General features: G+C 39.1%; 2 protein-coding genes across 2 annotated transcripts; one reads left to right on the plus strand and one right to left on the minus strand.

The window, feature by feature from the left end:
* Window positions 1–12,656: 12,656 nt before the first annotated feature.
* On the minus strand, window positions 12,657–14,790 carry LOC122758678 (beta-1,3-galactosyltransferase 9). Its single transcript, XM_044012958.1, has 2 exons — window positions 13,996–14,790; window positions 12,657–13,901 (listed from the first exon to the last, which is right to left on the minus strand). The coding sequence occupies exons 1-2, from the start codon at window positions 14,110–14,112 to the stop codon at window positions 12,807–12,809; spliced, it is 1,212 nt and encodes a 403-aa protein (XP_043868893.1). The 5' UTR covers window positions 14,113–14,790; the 3' UTR covers window positions 12,657–12,806.
* On the plus strand, window positions 14,627–19,375 carry psmd5 (proteasome 26S subunit, non-ATPase 5). Its single transcript, XM_044012957.1, has 10 exons — window positions 14,627–14,858; window positions 15,851–15,995; window positions 16,075–16,188; window positions 16,270–16,398; window positions 16,619–16,728; window positions 16,876–17,018; window positions 17,181–17,372; window positions 17,491–17,600; window positions 17,802–17,942; window positions 18,051–19,375. Exons 1-10 carry the CDS (start codon window positions 14,686–14,688, stop codon window positions 18,306–18,308), a joined length of 1,515 nt encoding a protein of 504 aa, XP_043868892.1. The 5' UTR covers window positions 14,627–14,685; the 3' UTR covers window positions 18,309–19,375.
* Window positions 19,376–22,622: the final 3,247 nt, after the last annotated feature.

The following is a 22,622-nucleotide window of genomic DNA, read 5'->3' on the forward strand; positions in this document are numbered from 1 at the left end:
TTGGACAGATGAATTGAAATGGTTCTCAGACAATATAAATAACAAAGATACAGTAGGACCCTTCCCTGAGAGGATCCAGAGAATTGTGGGTGTGTGACTTAAATCCAGCACGATGTGCCCACAACGACTTCTGAAAAAAAGGACTGAGAGCTACTGAATTGGAGTGAAATAAAAGTACCACAGTTGCCTTAATTTGTGGTCGGTGTTTTGCAAAGGTTTTGTTGAAAAAAGCATATTCCATAAATGTTATCATCTAGACATTAGTAAGAACTAATGTCAAGAGGGATAACATCTTTTTACAAAAATGAAGAAAAGAAAGACTGTAATTGTTAAAATCTGGAAATGATCTTTTCTTGAATTCTCTGCATTAACACAGATGCACTGTGGTGAGAGGCAGTCAAACTATTTAGGAAATAGTTACAACACAGTAGGAATAATTGCCTTTCAGAAACAAAACATGAGCTTATTCTATAACTTCACTGCAATTTTTATAACACATTTCCACTGTCTCGCCTCACATTGTCTTCAGTGTGAGTTTCTGTTGGTTTCCACTTTCTCATTCAGTGAGGAACATGTGAGTAAAATGTATGCTGGCCCTCATAAAGAGTCAGGTCAGTTTGAATGAGACCATTATGATGTTTGGTAATTTATGGTACCAAGGTTCTGATCTTTTGGGATTTACTATATAGGTCCTATAAATCACAATAAATACAGTTTCCACCCTGTTTAATTTCTGAGGGTACTTTACACTACAACTAAAAAAGGGTGTATTATTGGATGAATAATACTGTCTACAGAAATGCCTGATTTAACACTTGTGGACAAAAATCTGATTGCTGAACTACTACTGAATTAAAACACTGATCCCAAAAACTGCGGGGTTACACAAGGAGAACTCTTATCTCTCATTCAACATAAACAGGTCTTTTTAAAACAGTAAGAATTACATAGTCCATGACAGCTGGTTGTAGAGCTGCATGCAGGTGTTTTCTCTCATTCAGCTGTGTTGGGATTTGGGTTTTTGGTTTTGCATTGTTTTGTTTTTTCAGTGTATTTTTGTTGATGCATGTGTTTTGGCTCTGTGCAGATCATTTTTATTTTGAAGCACGTTTCTCACATTGCATTTGTTTTAGTTTTTGTTTGTGCCTTTGAATCTACATCGTTTGTGAATATGCAGCTTGTTTCTCACGCTGCATTTGTTTTAGTTTTTGTTTGTGCCTTTGAATCTGCATGGTTTGTGAATATGCAGCTTGTTTCTACTTCTGCATGCTCTTTAGTTTGTTGCAGTGTGTCGGCCGCCGTAAGTGAGTGACCATTGGAGATAATAATTGGTAATTGGGTGACTGGATCAGTGGACATGTTTGTTCACTGGTTGATTAAGATATCAGTTAATTACTATGTTTTTTGGGACAGGGCATTTGTGGAATTGATTAGCTCCTTGCTCTAATGATGGCATTACATACCTGCCTGGAACTGTGGGCCAGATTCTTTCAGCACTTTCTTGCTCAAGAGAAGGTGATGCAAAGCTGCAACTGAGGACATGACATCAAATCATATATTCATGCATATAATGACAGACTGTGTCCTTCTAACAAATGTCTGTCAGAGCTGTTGAACCATGAGGATCTGTGGCTCTCGCACTGTAGCTGGAATGACTTCAACTTGATTTGAATACAGTCTCTATGTCCCTCTGTTATTTCTGTCGGAGGGAGGGAGAGAGGTAGGTAGCCAGAGAGACAGGCGAGTCCAGTGCCATTTCTAGTGGCAGTCAACGACTGCTGGCCCTCTCAACACACAGGAGGCTGTGAAACACTCAAAGCTCCTCACGTCTTCAAGTAAACACCCTCTTTTGGTCATGGGCCCCTCCAAGGGTCAATACACTGTTACATCACAAAAGCTGGATTCATGGTTAGTTATTCTGGAGGAGAAGGAGAGTGGCACAGTGCTGCCTCTCTTGTGCTCTCTGTCATTTTTCATGTCCATCTCATGCAGCTATCTCCATATTCTTGTCCCTCTAATCTCTCACCAACCTCCTTTCTAATTAAAGGTCATTCATTTGATAACGCTCCCTTCTTTCATTCAAACTAATTTTCCTTCCCTCCTCCTTCCTTGTCTATTCATTTTACGCTCAACACATACTCTTTCACCCCCCCATCTTCTGTTTTTCATGGATGCAGGTAAATGTGGGTTCTGAAAGAGAGAGCGAGAGTTTGGTGACTGTGGCTACGGCTGCCCACACCACACGCCATAAAATGCACAAAGCCTCAGTTGGAGGAGGAAATGCAGGAATAAGATGTGTTTTTTGTTGACCAACAACCAGCAGCATCACAGCCAGACTTCTCAGATTCAGAAACCTCCGCGCATTGGATGCATCTAAATCTTCCCTGAATGATTTACTTCGCAAATTACAACAATAGCTGTGGGGTAAATGATGAAGGAAAGACTTAAAGACTACAAACTATATTATATATATTTTTCTTTGACATGCTAACAAGCAGGAGATTAACCTGTTAACAGAGCATATACAGCTTTAAGAGAGTGATGTTCTCCAGAAGAACAATGCTACCTCTGGTGGTTAAATGTGCATGATGCACCCTTAAGTAACTTAATAATTGAACTTCTTTATATTAGAAAGAACCCAACATTTGTGCAACATCAGACTGAAAAACACAAGTAGATAAAACATAATATTACAAAATGATTTCAGATGAAAAAAAAAAATTGTATATGGCTTAAACACAATGCCAAGAAAGAGGGATAATATCTTAACAAGACAGGACTAAACAAATACAATCCTATAATCCAGCTGTACATAGAGAGGGGCTGTCACTGAAAGTCTAATAGTTAAGAGACAGAGAGAAAATTAGTAGCTAGCTACAGCCTACTATATTTTTCTTTGAGCATATACAATAATTAACTTTATATATATGTTCCCAAACCCGATGCTTAGCCATCCCCAGCTGTATATTTTTGGTGCCAGCAACCAGGCAGAGGCCACTATCATTTCCCAACAAGGACTCAGTCTTATACAGCCTTGTCTCATACGAAGCCTCCTGGCTTAAACCGCTGCACTTGTCCCAGTAAACCAAACCTTAATCACAGGCTTGTCTAAAGCTGGAGTCTGTAAAAATGCTTCTGGCCATTTCGACTTGTCTACGTCTATTTCCCATATTTTCTCTTCAGAGTTTATGTGCACTTTTCTTTTATATTTCTGTTTTTTGCTTCCGGTTATGGGAGAAAATGTTATTTCAGCCATAAAAAAATAGAAAAAATGGCACTTGTGCGTTTGTACTGTTTCTGGTTCCAGCAACTGAAATAGACGACAAATATGCAGTTTAAAAAAATCAGATTTCACTCCTTCATTCTCAGAGAGGCAGGATGCAAGCTCAACTGAAATCCCAGAAGGACCCTGGTTTTTTTTTTCACCCTTTTTTTCTGGGCCTATTTTGAATGGAGTCTTTCTACAAATCTCATTAATATCATAGTACAGTCACACCTATATTCGCTAGCTGAACTTCCTGCAGAAATCCAAACAGGTCAGAGAGACACAGATGGACTTTTGAGAATTCCCCATGTTTGCCTCTCTCTGGAACAGCAGGCCTGTGTAGAGCCAGGGTCCTGCCTTATGAGGGCCATCACTGAGACCCGTTTCACAGAAAACATCCATCAAAAGGCTTCATTTAACTGGAGATGAAAGGTGAGCCTTTTTAACTCTTTCCTCTACCCTGAGACCAGCCTGTTGACTTTCCTCATCTGTTTACGCTCTGACGCACAAACATCGAAGGCACCTTCTGTGCATGCGGCTCCTTCCTCCACATGATTAGTGATAGCCTGCATGAAGTTCTCATATTTTCAACATGATGAAAAAACAAAATCCCTTCACTGGTTCAAATGCTCGCTCTGTTCTGAACTCCTCCCAGCATGAACATATATGTTTGTATGGGCTCACATGTAGCAAACAGATGCATAACTCACACGGTCATGTGCACAGTACATCATTTCCTGTGTAGAAGTTCTGAACAGTGGCATTTCTGTGTGTGCAAGAAATGTATATAGTATGTATAAATTATAAGAGAATTAAAATAATAAATATATAGTGTGATCCAATACAAAGAAATATAAATAAATAATTTGTATTCTTGTGAAAATAATATATATTTATTTTTGTTTAGTTTTTTCTGGCTGAATTATTTATACAGTGTAGTTTTTAAGTATTTATATATATTATATAGTTATACTCTTAAGTGCATGTCCGTGGCAACATTGTACTAAACTGCAAAGCCTTTATTTAGACTGTTATTTTTTTTTTCCGTTATGCAAAGATAACCGTGTTATATGTCATGTTTATTGGAATAACAATGCATCCCTCAACACCTGAAATGGGGATTTAGGTACTTGGACAACAAGCTACTTGTGTAGTATGTATAGTAATTTAATGGCTCACTATGACATTGTTCATAGCAATTTGGATGCACAAGGTGTCAATCATGAGGCTTGGTTAATCCAGAATCTCCAGTCTCATAACAGTCCTTTGCTAAAATTAAATTCCCCATTCATCACTTATCACAACTTCCATACGATTAAAACGGTTTTGAAAAGTACATTTTCTTACGTTAGTTATCAGGTAGCTTTACAGTACTGGAAGTACCAATTGTTTTGTTATTATAATATTTGTAGCCAACAGCTGAGAAGGATGTTCTTGCACAGCCATTGACTGTCAGTGGGCGAACACATGTAACACAATAAGTTAGGCTCGTTGGCTGAAACTACATGCAGAATCCAACATATTCATAAAATCTAGAACTTTATACTTAAAAGGGTGGAGCTCTTCCTGCCATTAAAGGACTATATTCAGGCTGCCCCACGGTTAGAAGGAATGTGTGTGTGTGGGTGCGTCTGGTGAGTCCACACACTATGTAACATAAACTGCAAACAAGCATCAAAGGAAGTAGCAACCCCTGAAGCCAAAGGAGTGTTGTGTGTTCTGGAAGATCCACACACTGCTTACAAACACTCACACATGGAGCGGCACTGGAGTTGTATGACTTGACCTTTATAATCAACACAGCTGCAGTCATTTCTACTAAAATGTAAAGACAGGTAATATGAAATGCATTTACATATGCCATTTTACATTAGACTTTAAGCACTGGCAGAGTATTGGACTCTGCTATAGTCTGACTTGTTTGAACATGTGAGCACCTGGTGATATTATCATTATTATTATTATTATTACTATTATTATTATAATTATTATTATTAAGCAAAATTATCACAAATACGCAACACTACATCTACTGCAATAAACTACACCAATTCAATGAATGTCAAAATGACAGTCTTGTCATATAATTGTGTCTTCTGGTATATTTCTCGATAGAAAATAAAGATAGCAAAGAAAGCTAAATTTAGTTACAACTAAAAGATGTAGAGCTACTTTCACAGCGAGTTTTCCTTCATGTTTGCAAGCTATATTAACCACGTTGACCATATTTGGTCAGCAAGGCAACATTTACCAATTACAACTGCAGCTGACAGGTGTTTAGTCATTAAACAATGTGTGGAATTAAGAACGGGAGAGTATAAAACACCAATGAGACGATGCTATATCTGGATATCTCATCATCGTTAGGGTTTGAAACATGTACACCCCCAAACCTTGCTATGTGTAAAACTGCTGATTTATCATTTAACAGTGCCCTCTCCACAGTGGCCAGGATGGTGAGATGAGATCACTGATGACCAGACAATAGAGATGCACACAAGGTATTCTTTATACAGTCAGCTGACTGGCGAGGAGCATCAGAGGAGGAACTGGAAACAGAATCCAGTGCTGCAATCACATTGGTTATTATTAAAAAGAAGTTGTATGGGGTGATGACACATTATCAACGCTGACTTTGCCAAGCATGCTCCTGGGACAGAAAGAAAGACTTTATACAACAAAATCTGTACGGTATCTTAAGAACATGCTCGTCAATTTATCTCACTGTTGGACAGAATTGAATTTCATAAACCCCTAACTCTACCGCACCAAAGTACATAGAGAAAATCAGAGTTTATTTTATGGGTATGGAGGAGCTGTTGGTCTACTGCTGTCACTACATGTGGTGCATTTGTGTCATTTAGGTTAATCTGAACAAATATATTCACCACAGTCACAAGATAACATGAGTTACTGGTGGAGGCAGCAGTGGATCAACAACTCCTGTGTGCTGTGGTGTATTTTCTCGATGGACTTTGGTGTGGTGAGAGAGCAGTTTATGAACTTCAGTTCCCTGCCAGAAAAGATTGTCTAATGGCAAGAGGGTCACGGAGGACGCTGGTGCCCATCTCAGCTGACATAGGGCGAAAGTCCCAGCTGGCAGCCATTAAAAAAACTCAACTTTCCCTTTAACTGTCTGTGAGCATGACAACAGAAAAAGTGAGGAAGCATCTTCCAAGATTAAAAAACATATTAAGTGGTAGAGCAAGATACAAAAGTCCAAAAATCCGTTACCTGGCTGCTGATCCAACAAGCAGAATAACTTGGTACTCAAATAGGTCTCACATTGCTGAACACTCAGAACAAGTCAAAGCTATCATTACCTTCTCAGTTAGAGACAAAAGACTGGGTCTATTTTAGCTCAGACTTTTTTTTCTCCCCTCAAACTGATCCCCTAAACACTCTCGTAATGAAAAGCGAAACCTGAAGGTATTTCAGTAAAAGAAAATTACAAACATAAGATAAAGTTATGGCCAGAAGACCAATGTAAGTATTATATGATTCTCTATGATACGATGCACAGACACAAGACACCATAAACACGCTGGCTATAAGAAGCTACAACCCTGGCTGCCATGAACCCTTTGCCGTTGGAAAAAAAAACTGCTTACTGCAGGGTGTCTTACGTCTGGCTGGATGAAAGTCCACTCTGTAACAAAACTCTATTCAGGTCAGATTAAGATCACATTCTGAGGGAGGACAATGGGACCACTGATCTGGGGCCAGCAGAAAAAGAGAAGATTGCTTCACTGACCTTAGCTAAGATACAGTTTCTTCCACAAAGCTGCCATATCAAGAAATCAACAAAAGACAAGATCAACCATGCTTGAGTTGCTTTTTGTTTTGGTACTATAAGTGAATGGAGTCTTAAAGAAACCAATTCCACTAATATTATCCTTCAAAATGATGGTGAAACACTTTTTTGGAGTGCAAAGAGCAGATTGATACAACTCTCATCTTTCCATCTGGCTGCAGGCAGACACTTACAATTAGCCAAGCACTATGACTGTAAATTGAAATCCATGATTTCGATTACTGACAGTAATCGAAATCATGGATTAGCAGTTTCCCTCAATTAAACTTTTGTTGAATGACATTTATCAACTCAAAACTGTTAACCTGGCTTTGTGCAACTTAGGTAAAACATGTAAAACAGTTAGTCCTTTTTAAGGGATAACAATCAAAGTCAAAACAAAGTGATTTTAGAAGAAACATTTTCATGAAAACTAAATGTATCTTTTTATTTTCTCAACTTTCCATTCAATGCCTTAGGCTCTAGATCCAAATTTAGATGCCATGCTCTGGCAGTATACTGTAAATGCGTGTGATGAGACGGTAACTCTTCTTCACGTAAGGCCTTTTGTAAATGAGGTTGTGACCACACTGTCAGCCATTTATAGCTTTGCCGAGGCAGCAGCATCCACGGGAACTGCTGAGAACTACTGCTGAGAACCACTGTCACACAAAAATAGTGGTGTAAATATGTGGTATGTGTACTTGCAGATCTTTAAACGTCAACCATAAGGGTTTGGTTAAGTCTGATATGCAGATTATACATATATATGTACACATGTTTAGAGACAGCTACCCATGGCACGTTCATGGAAGTGGGATTCTGATAACCCACCAGTTCCTGTGGAGCTGCTGAGGAAAACACTGTAATGACATGTGTTGGATGACAAGGTGGTTTTATTGGGGAAAACCAACTTTAAAATTACCATTATTATAAACCAGGCCTCCATTTGTAACACCTAACACACATTCTCTCTGTCTGTCTCTTTCCTCCCTGTAACAGCACTGTGACACTTCCATTTCCCTTTTAGAATGTTTAACATTATATAAGATGACACATCGAACTCAACCAAAACTATTGGAAATGGAAATATATTCATATCAATGTGACTCAAATATGCAGTCTATTTATCAATAAAATGATGGCAATTACAGAGCCCATGAGATTGACTTAAATGAAATTATTTGATCAGGACCCTTAGATGAGACATCATGACTGCAAAATATTCAGCGTTTCATGGTGATAATAAAAACTAGTCAGAGGGGGATGAAGCAGTCAACCAAAAAGAGGTTTAAAATGAACAAAAAGAGAGTTGCAGTGCAGATATACAGAATCCCTCCTGCTTCCTCCATATCCCACCACCATAAAAAAAATTAATCGAAAACCATTTAAACACATATGTCTGTTTTTCTTGATGCCGTTATAGTGTGTTTATTTAATTTACTGTTTAGTCAATAGTATACTCAATATACTGCATATATTTACTTTAAAATTCACTGTATAATAATTAAGTTAAGTATTTTTCTAATTATACATACAGCAGACTAGAATTTGTTATATTCTATCTATATAAGTTGTAAAATAGTCTTTGTGTTTTATGAATATTACTGAAAATATTACAGTAAAAGGGAATAGACGCTGCATGTATGGGCGCATTAGAGTGTTAGCAGATGTCTTGAGTTGACATTAGAGTCAAAGTAGAGGGGAAAATAACATGACCACAGCACAACCCACCGACAAATGCAGTACGTGCCTCTAATAACATGTGATCTGATATGCTCTATTGCAGACTGAGTCTCCACCCAACACTGATCCTGACAGCCATGATAGAGGATGCCTTACACTCAGAGAGCTGATAGTTTTAGAAGCAATTACCAAGAAACATCATCACTTTGAATGGACAGCCCACAAACGTCCAAATATTGGCAACACTCACCTGCCAGAAATATCAGAGAAGGCAACGGCCGCTGCTTAGTTTACATTTATGATGCTGAGTTTATGTAATATTTATGGAAATTGGGGAAGGGTAAGCTTACATAACCACTAACGTGACTACAAAATCCTTTTAGACTAAATTGTAAATGTTTCTAAAGGGGAGTGAGGTTTTGATGGAGAGTATTTTTAAAATCCTGTTGCTGGGAATTGGAAGATATTTTTGGTCAGCTGTATCATGACTTTACTTTATATGACCTCATGTTGTGACCAAAAATTCCTCAGCAAGATTGGATTAATGACAAGTTTCATTATCAAAATGTAGTTATTCCTTCATAAGATGTTCAGCGTTACATGAGTCCACGGTAGCAAAAAAAATGTATAGGAAACGTTTTTATTGCACTTTACTTCATCCAGATTTTTGGAAAAGGTCTTTCTCTAAAAAGAGCCAAAAGAATGCAGAATAAAAACACAAGAAGTAAGAGGCAACTGCACAGTATGGGAGGCACAAGCTCCTGGCTTGGCAAAATGAACAAAACCTCAAAGGAAAGATTATGGAGTTTATAAAAAGGGAAAGAAGAAGTAACCACAGATGTCGTCAAAAAGAGCGTTTATCCTTGAGGTTACTGCTTCTACGTAAATGGACGTGGGCTGGAGGGCCATATGAATAACAAGCCACTGCTGTGAACATAAAACACATAAGAATTGTACACTCGTGTATAAAAACGCACACTGTATATTCTCTTGAATGACACATGTGCACAGTAAAAATTAAAATTACAAACAGTCATTTCTTTCATCAACTAAGACATTAACTCCCACTGACCCTCCCCACAAATCAGGCCGTGGGCTGGGGAGCCCTGCACTTCTTTCGTCAGTGTAAACAGCCTAAATAAAACAGTATTTCTCTGGTTTGATGAGTCCCTCTCAGCAGAGATGTGTCTGTCTAAGGGGAAGCATTCATAAGAGCACTGTGCCACCCACATGCAATTTACCGACCCTCGACCTCACATTAACAGTCCCTGCAGGCTGTGTTGTGAGTGTAAGTGTGCTGACGATAAAGTGTACATGTGGTTTAGGGGGGTCTGGTGGCTTTCCTGCTCTGTGAACCCTGTTTCCACTTTCTCTAGGAAACTCCTAACCAACCTCAGCACAATAAATCCAATATTATGATGATGACTTTACATAATGAATAACTGCACTCACAAACACCTCTGGCAACTTTTGCATCTCCACAGTAACAAGAAAAGAAAACTGCTTGAGTTTGTGGTCTGTTTTTTGTTAGTGTGGACATAAATCCACAAGAATGCCCATGCTATATACTTCAAGCACTTTTGATCCCTCTTCCATACTTCAAACGCTCACATAATAAAACACAACACATACAAATTAATTTGTTCAATAGCATATTTGAAAAACTAAATCATAGGGTGTGATTTCACAGGGACTCAGAGATGGGAGTAAGTCACACATATGCAAGTCACAATTCTTAACCTTCAAGTCTCAAGCAAGTCCAAAGACATTCTTGCAAGAATCAAGTCAAGTCTAGTCATATGACTATAGCAGATGAAGATGATTTTCCAGATATTCCACATTTAAATTTCTAAGGGTAGGCAAAATAAGCTTGAGCTTCAACCTACACCTTTTCTGTCTATTTCTTTATATGGACGATGCTGCTATTTAATTCTGTGTGTCAACACACATGTATATCCATTTGAGAATACCTGCGACTGAAATAAACTAACTACAAAATAATAAAAAGAAAGACTGCAAAAGTTCTATCACTAACAGAAATACTGCATTACTCTTACATTGTAAATAAGGACTGCTTCATGGTCCCATACAACACATTTTACAAAAAATATATAATAAACATCAATAAAATGAAAATATATGAAACTACAGAGCATAACATGTAAAGAAAACTGACATTAGGTCTACATTAAACCATGGCAATTTATTTCAAATATAAGAAAAAAACGACACGTTTCACGGACTAATCACAACCAACTTTCGACCAACCATGACGTTAACTAGCGTTAGCTTACAATAGCAACCAACTGACTTCCTGTCTTACCTTACTTTGTGGGAGTTCTCAGAAGTCTCGAATAAAATTCCACGTTGTCGTGTTGGTGTCCCTCTGTTTCCTGGTTTGTACGCAAGATCGTGACTCGAGTGCCCCACTTGTGCAGTGACTTAATGAGATTGTTTTTTGTCAAAAAAGTGACCTTGCTTTGGCCAGGTTAGCTTGTCTCACTTGCTTCCAATGCTAATGCTAAACTAAGCTAAACCAAGCTGAGCATCTTCAGATACATGTGAAAGTGGTATGGATCTTTAAGCCAGAGTCTTTTCAAAGAGAAAGCTATTTATTAGACAAATCCTTTAAAATGTTTCCAAAGCTGTCTCTATACATTATCATCAGTCAACAACCTGATAAAAGTAGCACATAAATATCCATTTAAGTTAAATTAAAATTAAAGCATTGTGGGATAAGACTAGCCACTGTACTAAAGCCATGGATGGGAGGAGTTGATGCTAATAAATCCAGATTAATCCCAAAGAGCAACATGGGTTCACACCGATGCTATGTCTATACAAAAATATTTTTTTTAATGTCATGACTGGTCACCAGTCAGTATGATTATAGACACGATGAGATGTTATTCTTTGATTCTTTGCCTGGTGCAGAGAGACAGACAGCTTGGAAATGCTTTGCAGTCACAATGGAACATTGCCAAGGTGGAGCAGAGTGCTGCAGTGTGAACCACTGGCAGGAGAACAGAACAGAAAAAGGTTGTAAACACCCAAACATTTTGTTTGGTCGGCTCATGGTGCTGGGCCAAGGGCCAAGGCTTTCCTTTAGTGGAGTTTGAGCAGCAGTTAGAGGACGCAAGATTACTGGAAATTAAGTCAGACAAATGAATTTACTGCAGTGCCAGCTACTGTATGATCACACCTTTCAGTTGCACTAAAGCAACAGTCATGATAACACAAATTGTGCAACTCAGGAGAAAAATGGCATTTATTCAGGCTCATGATGAGTGTTGAAAGCATACATGGTGAATATGAAATCTATCAGGACATCTGTCATTTATAATGGAAATGCAAAGAGATGAACAGATCTGGAATTTAAACTATGTGAAAGTAGAATTATCAGTTGATTACTTGTGTGTCTCCCTCACAGATAATAAACACAGACATGGGCCTGAGATGTTTCCCCAGCAAGAGTTGGAAATTCAGTTTAATTAAGACAATATACAGTATTTGTGATATTTTATTGACAAATACATCACAGTCTGAAATGATTTTTCTCAACAACCCACACAGTGCTCCTCAATTATTTCCCCTGATCAATTTGCCTCCATCTGAAACTGTGTGGGCAAGAAGACTGTATATCTTCCTGACTATTTTTGTTACTTTGTATGTGTATTAAAGACAAGAAAACACCCCCAGGCCTTTTTAAACTACTCTTGTCTTGGAACAATGAGAAAAGCTTGATAAGTAGTATCTAGGGATTCTATTGGGACACAGAGTCTTGTGAAACATGCTACAAAACTGAATTATGGCATTATATATAATTTTATAATTCAAAACAATACAGCAGTTAAGAGTTTTTTTTCACCTTTTTGACCACTTAAATATTTTCTTTTACTATTATAGTAAACTAAAAATAATGACTAAACCAAACTGTGCCAAACACATGTGCACAAGGACAATGAACTTGCGGACTCTTTTGCGGACTTTTAATTATTTAAATCCCACTTCCTGTTAGTCTCTGTCACTCACAAGCACACTCAAAGTAATTACACACTGTGATTAAGCTTGTCCCCGGGAGTTGAAGAAGGACAGTTTATCCAGGTATGTGAGGGCCTTGCAAGTCACCAGGCCATAGTATGTCCGTAACAGTGAGCATCGTCCAGCCCTCTGTCCTAGATCTGCCCAAACTGTTTCTAGTTCATGGCTCCTCATTCCCGCTGACGTTAACAGATAGCGGTAGCAGCAGGCATTGTAGCGGATGTGTTTGCCTCCTGAAAACCTAGCACTGTGTGTTGGAGCCACACCAGCCTTCTGAGCACACATGCCCACAAAAACATCAGCTGTCACTGCTGCATGGACTGCTGCAGATGCCACGTACACTTTTCTAACCACATCTTGAGACAGAATATAAGCCGTCCCATCACAGTAGTCAGGCAGGTACTTGTGAGGATAGAGAACTGGGGGAAGGTAGCCAGAACTATTGGGGTCTCTGTCAGGTGAGTCTTTCTGGATCACCCTACCCAGATAGAGGTCCTCGGGGTGCCTGTGTAGACCAAGTAGGTAGTTTCCAATGGCAGGGAGATTGACAAACACAGAGTCTTTGGTCAACAGAACAAAACGTGCCAGAGGACAGAAGGTGATCACCCAGCGGAGTGCCAGCACAGTCCTCTCTGTTGGGCCTCGTAGAGATGAGTCAGCCACAGCATGACCTTGGACCATGTCCCCATAGTGGACAGATTCTTTCATGAGAGCATCTTGAGCAGCAGAAGTCTGAGTTGATCCTAAAAAGAACAGTACCTTCACCGGGAAGCCTTGAATGAGTGTTTGGTTGGCCCATGTCCTCCTGATGGCATCTCGCTGAGTGAAATTTGCCGGAGAGCTGAAAACTAGTGCTAGGATGAAGAGGTCAGAGTTTCTGCAGGTATTGGGGTTAATGATATTGTAGGCCTGGGACGCATTCTCCCTGGCATTACCCAGGTCTAGTTTCCTTGCTTTCTCCCTTACATCAACAACGGTACCATCGGTGTAGAGAGCAGGCGTAGGCTGCAGGAGGTACTCCTCGACAAAGTCTGCCCCAAACAGCAAGGCGTGAAAGAGCAGCACATTGAAGAAGAGGAAACACCACTGGTGGGTACGCAGCTTACACAGAGAGCACTGGAGCATGACACAGACATAAAGAAAGTATGATAAACCATAAATGTAGCCAGTCATATGTAAACAAAAATGTAAAAGCTGTTTATACAAGTACCTGCATGACACCTGCCTCTGCAACTGTGTTTCTTGGCGGTAGATGACCAGAGGACCTGCTGCCTCTGCGGTCTGTGCTACAACAATACGAGCCCTCAGACAAGGTTTCCACTTTCATGAAACTCTATAGCTGCGTGTAACGGAGCACCCTAAACCTCATAACCTGCATCATGCAACATTAATGACACCTGTGAGGAATAACTGGATCATACCACAATTTTATTAGGGTTACCACCATGTCCAGACATGTTTTATCGCTTACATATGAGGCTGATGTGCATTTTCAGCAACAACAAGAACAAGAAGAAAATTCAACTGCATTTTCTGATAAACGTACACGTTCTAGGTTGATTATTATTCCTGCTGTGACAAACAAATTGAGTTTCACAGCTTTAAACTAAGGTTTTGAGTATTCATATACTTTTTTATTATTAATTAATTTTTCTACATATCAAATGTCACCAGAAGAGCTCCGTGGTACATTGCACATGGAAAGAAGAATTTCACTGCAGACATAACAATTGCAATGTTATTATTGCAATGGACAACAAAGCCTTGAATCCTTTGAAGTTTCATACTCAGCCCAAGAGGTGGCGGTGTTGGATAGCAACAGTCAGAAGCGTGGAGTAGAAGAAGCACAGAGGCGGAAATAAACAGTACGTGACTGCAACGTTGGTCCAAATTCGCAGACATGGCTGCGTCAATTGAGAGTTTACTGGAGGAAATCTCCGGTGTCCAAGATCCCATAGAGGAGCTGCAAGGTTTGAAAACTGCTTTATTAGCGATACCTGCCAACGCTTTGAGAGGCTCAGTGAGTGGACTACGTCTCGGGGTGATTTTCTCTTTGTTAAACTCCAGTCGGGGGTGAGTTTGACTCAGTGGTTCTTCTTTTGCTTTAGCAGTAGTTGAGTGCTATGTGATGAGTCACTCTGTCTGTCAGTCACGGTGTATCCACCTCAACTACAAGCAAAGTTAAGTTTGCTGTAATTAACCTTGGCTTGCTAGGCAGCTACAATGCTATAATGCTGCACATGCACTGACTGCACTGCACTATAGCTTTGACTTTGTTTACGATTAATCTTCACGTTCAAGTTGTTCCGGTTCATGGCGGTGTTAAAATATTTGCACGTTTTTTAACACTCACCCTTTTATTTGGACTGTGCGAATGTTGCAGAGGCAGAAAAGTAGTATTTGGCAACATCTATTGGTGAAGCTGCACGCTGCAGCTGAAGCATGTAGGAAACCCACAAGGTATTTCATTTGGCCATTAGTTTACTGCTGTAAATATAAAGGTAATGTAATGTTCTTTGGTTATAAAAATGAACATTTCATACAGTCACACAAGTGTACACTCAAAAAACCTAAACATTTTATATTCCATTTCTGCCTTATTGAAATCATTTCACCAAACTCTTACACTGTTGTTGTAAAAATGTAAACCCACAGTCCCCAATGAAAGTGACTAATGTGGTCCTGCTTTTATCAAAATTGTTGAGACATTAATATGTAACTCCATTATGCTTTTATCGTCAATGTTGCTCGTTTTAACTTTACTTGTTTTTACTGCTTGTTTGAGATAATTTTGCAGTGTAAAGTGCCTTATAAATTCAATTTACTATTATTTTTATGACTATTAATTGGTTTTCTGTTGTCTGACTAATCATTTGGCTTTACTGCAGCTTTAATGTCGTCTTGTGCTGATCATTTGCGATTGTATGATTGGCGACCATGGAATAGAGAAGCCGAAAAAAGTTTGTGTTCGTGAACATTTGATGCAGATCAAGTGACTGATGTTTAACTGATAAAATAATTTGTAGATTCTAGGGAAAGAAGACTAATGTAAACTGTGTTAACAGGGAGCAGGTTGAACTCTGTGTGGATATTCTTGAGCGCATCTTAACGGTGCTCAGTCCTGAGCACGTGGTGCAGAACTACAGAGCGGAGCTGCAGGCTGGTCTGACTCATCCTAATGAAGAGGTTAAGATACTGGCTTTAGTACAGGTAGGACACACAATCACACACTCACACAGTTCCCTAAAAATCAGTGGCCAAATTAAGTATCCCTGTTTTTCTCTGGCAGATTGGCAGAATAGTGGAGCACCGTGATGCTGCCACTGAAATCCTGCACGACCATGACATTCTTCGTGCAGTCATTCAATGCATTGCAGAAGAGAAAATGGCAGTGGCAAAACAGGTGTGAGGACTGAGACACTCAAATGGACTGCATGAATTTTAATGCGTCTACTTAAAATGACAGTGTTTTTTTTGTCCTTAGGCCATTCGATCCTTGTCTAAACTGAGTCAGTGCAAGCCTGGGTTAGACAAATTGTTCCAGACCGACCTCCTGAAAGTCATGAAGGACGTGATGGCCGCAAGTGACATTGTCAGATACCGAATATACGAGGTACGCTTCGTTGCGCAATAAGTGACATGTGTTTTAAAATCAGTATAAGGTATGACTAAAGAGATCAAGAAATCGTGCCAGAATGTGGGCAACACTTTCTGGCTCTGTTAAGTCACATTTGCAGCTGAATAACTGTTGAACTTTTAAGTTTGTGCTCTCAGTTGTCAGCCAAAAGATGACTGACACGACATTACTGATCTACTTCTGTTACTGTTTGCAGCTGGTGGTGGAAATCTCATCGGTTTCTCCCATTTCTCTTGGTTACTGTGCCAACAGCAGCATCCTCTCTCAGCTCCTCAGTGAGCTGTCTGGAGACGACGTTTTGATCAGGTAATAAGTTGAGTCAAATGAAGTAGCTGCAGTAACATTAGGTCTGTCCAGGCAGGCGTACATGCAGTAGTACTAAATAGTCTGTGTCGTCAACTGTCCATGGATTTTTGAAGAACTCGATTCAGGATTTGGCTATTTTCTCTTTAGGGCCACAGCCATAGAGATGGTGACCACTCTAGCTCACAGTCAGCATGGCCGGCAGTATTTGGCCCAACAGGGCATCATGGAAAAGCTCTCCAACATGATCATAGGATCAGAGGCAGACTCCTTCTCCTCCCTCTACTTGCCTGGTGAGTCACTGTAGAAAAGCTTCAACAAAATAAAAACCAATCCAAATCCCCTCTGCTCAACTGTTTTTTTTTTTTTTTTTTTTACATGAAAACAGAAGCTGTATGGCTCGATAGCATTGGAAGTAAATAAGCAAATGTGGATTGACTGAATCTCTCCTGTAGGTTTGGTGAAGTTCTTTGGAAACCTTGCCATTGCGGACAGCCCACAGCAGGTCTGTGAAACATACCCAGCTTTCCAGAACAAAGTGTTTGAGATGACTCTGGACGCAGACCCTGTGATGCTCGGGGTGGCTCTGGACACTTTGGGCTTACTTGGGTCTACTGTGGAGGGAAAGCAGGTCCTACAAAAAACAGGTAAGCTTACTATATTTCTAATATTTCTTTTATTCCATAAAAACGAAAGGAGCTCCGGCCCCTTTTTGAGTGTGGTTGTATGTATTTGCAATGTGTCTAACGTGATATGTATCTTAAGGAGAGAAGTTCAAGACTGTGTTGACAAAAATGAGTCAGCTTGCCAACTCTGCGGCTACAGAGCTGAGAGTGCGCAGCTTAGATGCCATATCACAGCTTCTTACTCTACAGGTATGTGTGTGCACCATATCTCTCTTTTATGTCTTTTGATCAGTGAACTTAAAGGTTGTTATTAATTTTATTGTGTGTATTTGTCACTAATGGATCATAACTACCGTTTGCTGAGTGTTGTGCCTTTGAACCTCTCCCCATAAAGCATAAAACACATTTTGTGTACATTTAACATTTAAAAGACCTCTTCGTTCTTTACAGCCAGAGCAGCAGACAGAAGATCTTCTTGCCTTGACAGAGTCCTGGTTCCAACATTTGTCAGACCATCCCATGGACATGATTCGCAGCATCAGCACTCAGCCATTCCCAGAGCTGTATTGTGTGGCTCTTGGGATTTTCTCCGTGAGTGCTGAGCAGAATTAAAGCCTCTTTATTTCCTCTTGATCTCTTGATCTCCTCACTTGGCATGAACATTTGTGGCCTCACTCATATTTTATCTATGTGTTCCAGGCCATTGCCGCTCAGCCATGGGGCCAGAAGTTAATGATAAGCACGCCTGGATTCATGGAGTTCATTCTGGACCGCTCAACGGGTAAAAGCAAGGAGGCCAAAGATGCCAAGTTTGAACTGGTGGGGACACTCGTGTCTTCATCGACAGCAGCAGATATTCTGGGCAGCCAGCATTACATCCACCTGAAAGCGTACCTCAGAGAGGGACCTTACTATGTTTCAGCCGTGGCTGCAGTCGGCATAGAAGGAGCAGACTAATTCAAATAAACTCTCAAACTCTTCATGGCTTTCTAATTAATGCTTAAATAGAGGGAAAGACCAAATGTGGGTGAACGATACAATACATTAATCTTCTAATAACTATTTAAAAAATAGATCCAACAAATCAGGACATTGGTGGTGAACGTCTTCAAAGCGTCTGTAAGGATGGAGTCATAAATACTAATCTTCATGCTTTTGATTATCATTAGATAGTTCTTTTCATAATTTAACTTAGTGATATTTGTGCCAAGACAATTTCAGGTTTTCACACATTCACTCACTTAAACATTTTGTACATTGGGAAGAGTTTTTCAAGTCATGTAGGGAAAAAAGGTGAAATATGAAAGAAAAGGGACAAAGTCCCTCCTCAAAGGTTGTACATTAAAGGGGTACTCCTTTTTTTTTAATATATGAAGTTTAGTATATTCACCCTAAGAAGTAACATGACAGGATTCGAGTCATTGACTGGTTTGATGGCATTATTGTTGCTGGACTTTTGTCAATTTGTCAATGGGATTATGAATTTGATGAAAATATATTACTGAGTTCGATTTGGGGTAATGTAGGATTGAGAGTTTCTGGATTTTGACGCTTGATATTGATATTAGAGGCTAAAAAGCCAGGATATCTTCTTTTTTTTTTACTGTTTTCTAAAACTAAACCTTTATTTAAATGCAATACTAAAACACCCAACGTCTGCACTTTTAGTTGACACTGTCTTTTCCAGCTACTTAACCACTAATGAAGAAGCCAAACCAGATTTAAACCTTCAGTGAGTTTTCACCATTCAGACACTGTCCTGTATATAAAACTGGACTCAACCTTTTTTTCCAGTGTTCTTCAGACACTGATTTGGTATTTTTTTTTGTCAAAAATATTTATTTTTTTATTATTAAAGAAGATTCAGTTAAACAACTGTGGATGCTTGCTTTTGCAAAAACATTACATTCAAAATTCTTTAAGATTCTGAATGTTTTTGAACACAGTCACAGTTTCACGGCTCCTCAAATGATTGTTCTTTCAACGTGTGGCATTTTGTAATAAATGTTTCATGATAAGATAAATGTTCTTGAGTGCCGCTTCATTTGTTCTCGCCACTGAACGTCAGATCGTTTTCTAATGTCCAAGTAAGCGTGTTCCAGTTACAGGAAATAAAATGGAGAATATTGATTATTCTCAGCATATTCACAGCTCAATGTATTCACACCCTACAGGGGAACAGCATTTCCTTTTAAACAGACAAATCTTTCATTAACCCAATGGAGATGCAGTATGTGTTTGTGAGCAGATGATCTATTGACTTATAATTAATCCACTGTAAAACACACACAGGCATTAAAAAACATAATAAATATAAAAGCAGGTCAACAGAGAGGGGCATTGCTGTGTATTGCACTCAGTGAGATATACAGTACAGTATGTATGAGTACAGGGGGAACTGAGTTTAATAACTGAAAATCATTTGTTTAGTTTTGTTTACAGCGTTCTCTTCTCTCTTTGGGGCATTAAAACCACACATTCTGTTGGTTTTCTTGAATGATCGCGTTGAACTGACTGTTTATTATGTCAAACTTGGACAAAAGAGAATTAAAACGTTAATTGATGCTCTTTCTCACCGCCACTAGAGGGCATTAGTTGAACCCCTGAGCCTGTAGTGAATCAGCTGTTGCAGTTGCTCTGCTCTACTCTGTTCAAGTACATTGATTTTACTACTAGTTATCTGCCCATATGAGTAATAATCCTGGTTTGTTGGTAGAGCTGCTTAACTTTTAACTCTTTTAACTCTTTAATTATTTTAGTCCAGCCTGAGAGGTTATTAGAAATGTTTGCTTTAATCCGAAATGTGTTTCATTTCATGAGTTGTAAGGGTCTCTTGTAAGCATTTATACTCTAATAATCTAACAAAGATCACACACTTTTAAAATGGCAGTGATTCATATATGATGAATGGAAAGAGTGTCGACCTCTAATTTAGCTCCACTGGATTCCAGCAAAGCTCGACAGAACAGTATGTGAACCTTTGAACGAGCGGGCGGAACAATAAATGTTGACGATGCACAGCGTTTGGTGTACACAGACTCACTCATTATTAGTATGGAAGTCATTTTATGGTAATGCCATCTCTTTACTATAGTAGTAGCAAAGGACAATGTGTATGGGACATAAGAACAGTATAAAATTGTAATTAATAATTGAATTCCCATGTGAAGGTACTGATGGTATTTCCCATTTCATTAGAAATAAGATGCCATTGTCATAGTTTTATTACACTATCACCAGTAGTTTGTAGGCTCTGCCCATGTTTATGTACTGAAAATGCATATTTCCAACACGGATCATGTATCAACATTACAGAGTCCGACCTCTCGACTCTTTCTGTCCATCTCACAGCTGTGACTTTTTTTTTTCTGCACACTTCCCACTCCAGTCAGAGTGGCTGACTCAACCCCAAACATCCATCGCACAACTTCATGTCACCGTCTCCTCCGTGAATCATATCACCTCTCCCACGTTTCCTCTGCACTCGCTCCAGTTTGCGTCATCAAAAAGACCAAATAGAAATGAATAATTATGCATCCAAAAAAATAAAAAAAATAAAAAATTGAATCACCGCTCAATGGACTAGGCAAATTGGACACTCTAAATTGACCGTAGGTGTGAGTGTGAGAGTGGATGGTTGTTTGTCTCTATGTGTCACTGTGATGGACTGGTGACATGTCCAGGGTGTACCTCGCCTTTTGCCCTATGTCAGCTGGGATTGACACCAGTGACCCTCATGTGGAGGATAAAGCGGTAGAAGATGAATGGATGGATCACCACTCCCTCTTTTACTCTGGCACCATTTTTGTCTTTTCATATCTTCTTGTTGTTCTTTCAGTTGCTCTTTGTGCTGAAGCGTAAACTAAGAAGTGGTCACTTTTTCCAAACTCTAAAAGAAAAGACTTACTGAACTGCTCTTTGTGCAGCTCTACAAACTGATCTCAGGATGTGCAGCAGTTGTCCTGAACTCTCTTCTCCAGAGCACATCGTGGGAATCCTGTGTCGATGCTGCTGCTGCTGTTTATTCCCCTGCTGTCTGTCAAAGAGTCGTCCTGCATGAGTTGAAAGGTGGGACAGTCAGTTCCTCCCTCTCACCTTTCCTGTAAAAATTATGATTGACTATTGATGTTTACTTATTTCAGTTCAGAAGATGGATATGGCCACAAAAAACAACAAGTATCTCACAGTCTGACTAACAGACAACTTTGCCTTTTCAAGTAAGATTTTTTTGACTGTCCTTCATTTTGAACAACCTCTGTATACTTGGAGGTAATAGTCCACTTTTGCTCTCTACATAAATTGTAATCGACTACATCTTTAAATTTCAGTATGTTTGGTTGCAAAAATAGTGGATTTGGTTTGTACAAGGTGAACGAAATTGAGGGGTTTTCAGTTTTGAATCACACTTTCCATTTTTGAATATCATTCACACATGCAGTGTCATCAAACTGTGATGTGTAGGCAGATGTAAAAGCCTTGTACGAGTTTGAAAAGTGTGCTTCATCCATTTTAGTTGTCTGAGGGTGTAACATTGACTTGATTTAATAGTGAGATTTGCCAGGATTAATAAGAAATGCCTGGCAGCTTTCTTTCTGACAGAGTACAGCTGTATGCAGCCTGTTATGTAAGGGCAGAAACAAATGAACTCAAAGCCACTGATGTTGTTTAAGTAAAAGAGACATTTCTCGAAGCTCGTGTGAAGCTGTTGTGAACACAAGCCTCTGAAAAATAACATTAGCAAACATGCAGAACATGAGCATAAACATCCAAGGGAGAAGAAGAAGATGCTCAGTCAGCTGTTTTAGTTCTCTTTTTATTCTCTTTTAGCAGTAGATGAAGTTATCAAACTACATTACACTACATTGTGACCTGTCTCATTAAAAAAAAGTTTTTATTTATGTAAGTTAATGGGCACTCTTTTGGAAATAGCTTATTAACAGGTGGCATCCCACTACACACTGGAGAAGATAGAACCAAAATGTCTGTACATAAACTACATAAAATGGAATAACCAAGTGATTTGGTGTGCAGGATACGTATTTATTGCATTGTATTTGGCATATTATAGGTTTTTATCTTTCTTGTGCAAAGTCTTTATCTACATGCAGGGCATGGAAATGACTAATAATTATAATTATTCAAGTAATTACAATTTTTTGTTATCTCTATACGGTAACTCCACACTTTTGAGTGAGGAAATACTGTACCTTCTAATGTGATTGTGATTGTGTTGGGGGTGAATTAAACAAGCACTTGTCTTTTAGATGATGC

The sequence above is a fragment of the Solea senegalensis genome, linkage group LG21 (genome assembly GCF_019176455.1).
Source record: "Solea senegalensis isolate Sse05_10M linkage group LG21, IFAPA_SoseM_1, whole genome shotgun sequence".
In the NCBI taxonomy this organism is placed as follows: Eukaryota; Metazoa; Chordata; class Actinopteri; order Pleuronectiformes; family Soleidae; genus Solea; species Solea senegalensis.